The sequence below is a fragment of the Microtus ochrogaster genome, chromosome 24, assembly GCF_000317375.1.
Source record: "Microtus ochrogaster isolate Prairie Vole_2 chromosome 24, MicOch1.0, whole genome shotgun sequence".
Taxonomy (NCBI): domain Eukaryota; kingdom Metazoa; phylum Chordata; class Mammalia; order Rodentia; family Cricetidae; genus Microtus; species Microtus ochrogaster.
Window position 1 is genome coordinate 34,873,386 of NC_022024.1, and position 5,587 is coordinate 34,878,972.

General features: G+C 40.0%; 1 protein-coding gene across 1 annotated transcript in view; it reads left to right on the top strand.

The window, feature by feature from the left end:
- Positions 1 to 5,587, top strand: part of Washc4 (WASH complex subunit 4) — a 51,604-nt gene that overhangs the window by 27,928 nt on the left and 18,089 nt on the right. The window contains exons 19-22 of the mRNA XM_005358237.2: positions 1,265 to 1,370; positions 1,946 to 2,062; positions 3,310 to 3,478; positions 4,097 to 4,251. Coding sequence (XP_005358294.1) covers positions 1,265 to 1,370; positions 1,946 to 2,062; positions 3,310 to 3,478; positions 4,097 to 4,251 — 547 coding nt within the window. The remainder of the gene's footprint in view (positions 1 to 1,264; positions 1,371 to 1,945; positions 2,063 to 3,309; positions 3,479 to 4,096; positions 4,252 to 5,587) is intronic.

Sequence of the window (5,587 nt, forward strand, 5' to 3'; positions counted from 1 at the left end):
TCCACCTGCCTCTGCCTCCCAAGTGCTGAGATTAAATGCATGCCCCACCACTGTCTGGGAAAAATTTAACGTTTTAGAAGGAAGGAAGGAAGGAAGGAAGGAAGGAAGGAAGGAAGGAAGGAAGGAAAGAAGGAAGGCAGGCAGGCAGGCAATGGACCTTAATTATCTGTCTGTCTGTCTGTCTATTTTTGAGACAGGGTTTTCCCCCTTGTCATCCTGGATCTCCCTCTGTAGACCAGGCTGCTTGGGCAGGTTCTTTAACAATAATAAAATTGTTGTTATTTTATTGGTGTCACTACTGGACACTCAAACTGCTGCTTTATAATAAAGCTTTGTTCGTTGCAAGCCACTGGAAGACTATGATGCACCATTTTATGTAGTTTTATATTTGGAGATGAACTTTGAACTGCTGTTTCAGAGGCTGGCCTTTGGGCCAGACAGACTTGATGAAGGCTTGTTTTTGCAGGTGTTTGGGATACTATTCTAAATTTTTCTCATTAAGTGGGTGCAGGTTTCCTGAAGGTTGAACTGTCGCGTTACGGCAGTTTTCATTTAATGTTCATAATTTTCTCTGCTGTTCTGAGAAGCTGATATTTTTGTAGCTAGTGGTATTTAATTTTCAGTCCTTGAGAGAATTATGGACCTTCACTCTAAGATACCTGGGGTAATTCTCTTCTGTAAGGAGTTAGTCATTTGGTAGCAGAGACAATTTGTAGGCTCTATGTGACAGGTTTATTTGGTCAAAAAAAGTACTGAGTCTCACTGGGTAGCCCTGGCTGTGCGGTCCAGGCTGGCCCCCATCTGACAGAGGTCCTCTTCCTAAGAGCTGGTGCTGAATAGAGAGAGCTGAGTGCACAAGAGATGGAGAGCTAAGGAAACAGACCATGAGGGATACCAAGGTCTTTCCTTTTAAAATCTGTTTTTTACTTTGGAGACAGGTAAGTTATACATGTAGTACAGTATTATTTCAGATAATGCTGAAAATAAATGAATTTTCAACATCTCTTTAATAATCTGAGTTTTTCAGCAGACTTAAAACTAAAGCATGTACAGAATTTTGATAATGTAGGCTATTGAAATGTTTTATCACCTTTGTTCAATTTGAAAATGACTTTGTTTTATGACTTTGTTTGGTAATAATGTTGGGTGCAGTGATGCAGAGAATGTACAATGAGGAAGACAGACCTCTTCCCCTTAGAGTACAGAAAGTCTTTCTTTTGTGTTGTTGAGGGGACCACTAATTACCTGTTACCTTATATTGTAGAGTCCAAACACAGTGTGACTGTTGTTTTTTATATTGGCATCGAGCTGTCTTCCCAATTTATTTAGATGATGTGTATGAAAATGCTGTTGATGCAGCTAGATTACATGTAAGTAAATAGTAATGTAAAAGAGTAAACTTCATTTCTTACCACTTTTAAGTTTCAAATAAGTCATTTGATTTAATAAACCGTCATAAAATTGCCCTGTAATGATATTTCGAACATTATTATGTATATCCAATCAAGGTTTATATAGTCCATGGAAAATTGTGTATCAGTACTAATGAAATTGCTTGTTAACTCCTCTACATATGGTTAGCCATTCTAGGCTCACTGGATTGAGCTTGCCTCAATAGTCTTGATAGTTATTGTTGCAGGCTGTTAGGTTACTGAGTTTCTTTATGTGAGGGATGTGACCGAGTGCTTGTGCAGCAGACTAGTGAGTGTCAGCTTTTCTGTGTGTGTGTGTGTGTGTGTGTGTGTGTGTGTGTGTGTGTGTGCGCGCGCGCGTGTGTATGCGCTTAAATTGTGTGTTTCAGGTTTTTAGAAAAATAAATCAGTCATAGAATAATATTCTTTTCCTTCAGGTCAGAGTTTTTGCCTTTGTCTGTAATTAGCCTTTACAGTGTTGTTTAGAATAATTCTGTTGCTTTCTAAACTCGGGTGTTTTAATTTCTTGACAGTACATGTTCAGTGCTTTACGAGACTGTGTACCTGCCATGATGCACTCAAGGCATTTAGAGTCCTGTGAGCTACTTCTGGATTGCTATGACAAGGAAATTATGGAAATTTTAAATGAGGTAAGATTGTGTTGAAGAGAAAGCTGGAGATCAGTACTTGGGAAGGTAGGTAGCCTGAAGCCGTCTCCACTGAATCAGAAATTATTTAAACAAACCTGGATTTTAATAAAGTGCACTTGTAATTTCATCACTCAGGAGGTTGAGGCAGGAGGATTAATGAGTTCCAGATCCTGACCCTTGTCTCAAGAAAGCCCAAACCAATTATTTATAAATTATAAATTACTTATAAATAATTTTTGTTTGGAAAATGAGATTAAAAATATTCAGTGTGATGGAGTTATGAAAAATTTTATATGATATTATTCTTTTTTGGTTGTCCTGTGTTATCAAACCTTGCAAATGAATCTAAATATTAATTAAAAATAAAATAAATAACTGGTAATATATGTAACTCTGATAGGAAAAGACGATTGATTTAGTTCCCTGACAGTGAATTGTGTGTGTTTTAATGTGTGTAGTTTGTATGTTTGTGTGTGTTGTCTCTCTGTGCACCTGTGCTGTGGTGCAAGCGTCCTCACAGAGACCAACCTGGGGTGTCTGTCCTTGTTTTGAGGCAGGACAGGCAATCCACATACCAGGCCAGTTTGCTGTAGAGCTTGGGGTATTTATTCTCTTGTTCACTGTCTTATGCTCAGATCCGGCTCAAACTATTGCATCTGACTTTAGCAGTGTTCTGGAGGTCTAAACTCAGGTCCTCACACTTGTTTACAAGTGCTTTGGATCTGCCCATTCATTCCCAAAGTCCTCATGGTTTAGGAGAATTTGTTCAGATGTACTTTGTGTGTATCTTCGTTGCTTGTACATGTGCATGTGCACCATGTGCGTGCTGCCCTGTGATTGTTAATGATAATTCTAAGGCAATCTATTTTCTTTGTTGCATATTGCAGGATCCTTTTTTACTGCTGCTTTCCACAAATTTTATGCTTTATATTACATATTCATGTGCCTTATAGTGAAGCCATTGGTCATGCTATTTTTCATGAGAATTAGATTTAATTTCATGAATTAAATTCATGAAAATGAACCTCAGTATTTAGCTCCCCCCTGACTTAAAAAAAAATAGTTACTAGTTTAAAAAGCAGGGTAATTTAGTTTTTCAAACAAAAATAAAATATTTACCATTGAGGGTTTAGCATCCTAAATCAGTTGGTCAGTTTCTCCTTGGTGCGCTATGAAGGTCGAGGAATGGGCAGTAGGAGCACTGCAGTGGGTGTCGTCCTGAACAGCTCTCCATTCCTTCTGAGTAGCATTTGCTGGACAAGCTGTGCAAGGAGATTGAGAAGGACCTGCGGCTTTCTGTGCACACGCACTTGAAGCTGGACGACCGGAACCCCTTCCGAGTCGGCAGGAAAGACTTGGGCCTGTTCTTCTCTCTGAACCCAATTCGGTTCTTCAGTCGCTTCATTGATATCCGAGGTGAGTGCTTCCTGTGTCCCTACTGACCGAGCAGCAGGAGACCTGGGGCCCTTGCCCCTCTCATATTTCCTAGCTGTGTCCATCTTGTGGTGTAGCTCAGGCTTGCCAAGGGACCCGTCTGTAGCCCAGACAGACCTCAGACTCTACTGCTGCGGATATACAGGTACAGCCCTCCACACACTGTTCTGTTGTTGTGGTTGTTTTTAAATTCTTTGAAGATAAGGTCACCCTCTAGCTGAGACTAGTTTTGAACTTAATGCTCTTCCTGCCTCAGCCCACTGAGTGTTGAACTTTGCACATTTTATCTATCTGTCCGTCCATCCGTCTATCCATCCATCCATCATTCGATTGATCAGTTGAGACAGGGTTTCTCTGTAGATTTGGTGCCTGTCATGGAACTCACTTTGAAGACCAGGCTGGCCTTGAACTCACAGAGATCCAACTGCCTCTGCCTCCCCAGTGCTGGGATTAAAGGCATGCGCCACCACTGCCCAACCCTAGCACATTATTTTAAAGGAACAAATCAATTTTAAAATTATGTGTTCTTTTCCTTTTTAGCTTCATTTCTCTTTTCCTGATCATGAATTAAACATGGCATTTTGTGGGTTTGTTTTGTAGCGTATGTAACTCACTACCTAGACAAGACTTTCTACAATCTCACAACAGTGGCCCTTCATGATTGGGCCACTTACAGCGAAATGAGGAATTTGGCTACTCAGCGCTATGGGTTGGTTATGACAGAGGCGCATCTTCCTAGCCAGACTCTGGAGCAGGTATGTGTACAGTTCCTGATGTGGTCAGACAACATGTCAGTATTCATTCATGAAACCTCTCTCTTTCTCTCTCTCACACACACACACACAACTTCTTTTTGGACTCAGTTATTTTATGGGTATGAGTGTTTTGCCTGTATGTGAGTATCTGCACCATCTGAGTGTCTGGTGCCTGCAGAGGTCAGAAGAGGCCAGATCCTTGGAAATGAAGCATCTGTGGATGGCACTGCACCACCATGTGGGTTCTGGGAGCAAAACCAGGTTCTCTCTAAGGACAAGGCTCTTAACCACTGAGATAGCTCTACGTCCCCTTAATGTAGTTCTTAAGAAAAATTTTTGTTACATAAATGTCATATTTGATAAGGATAAAATATTAGATGATACTTAATGGGCTTTGCTAAAGAATTTATGATTGCCTTCCTGGGCATACTCTGTTCTGAGCATATGAAGTAAATGCAGACATATATACACACACAGGCTTTTTAGGGATCTACTAAGATAGTGAGATGACTTCTACAGAATTCTTAAAACTATAGACAAGGCTGGGTTTTAAATGGATGTAGTATATTAACTTTAACAAATTAGAAAAGCAGCTATCTAGTTATGTGCAAATTGCAAAGAAGCATTTGGTTTTGCTAATTCAATTAGCCAATTTATAATATGTCAGTATTTTATGAATGTAGCAATTCAGGGTTATTTTATGTGTAATTCTTTTTAAAGTAATCATGTTAACATTTATCAAAAGAAACAGTCTGTCCCAAAATCTGAGTACCATAATTTTTCTTTAACTTGTATTTATGGATTATTTCCAGAATCGTTTTGTGCCTCTCTCGCTCATGTATTTGAGCATATAGAATATGTCTAGAGAATCCTGGATAATGAACCATGTCTAAGGATTTAGTTCATAAGTTTATAGACTGGGGGAGATAAAACGTATGTGGAGAAACGTCTGGGGTAGCAAAGGTCCAGTGTGTGAGTGTACTGTGGTGACACTTTGAGCACTGGATAGCACAGCTGTAGAGTAATGTGTGGTCTACCCCCAGTGTTGGGGAAGCACGCGGAGACAGGAGGACTCTACTACAGTTAAAGTGTTTGGTGGCTGGAGAGATAGTTTAGCATCCAGAGCATTTACTTTTCTTGCAGTGGACCTGGGTTTGGGTCCCAGCACCTACATGCTCACAATGGTTTGTAACTTCAGTTCCATGGAATCCAGTGGCCTCTTCTCATCTTTATAGGCACTTTCACGCAAGTAGTGCACAGACATATGTAGGCAAAAAAGGTACACGTACATACGCATACGAAAGGTACACATGTACATACACATACGTGTATACAC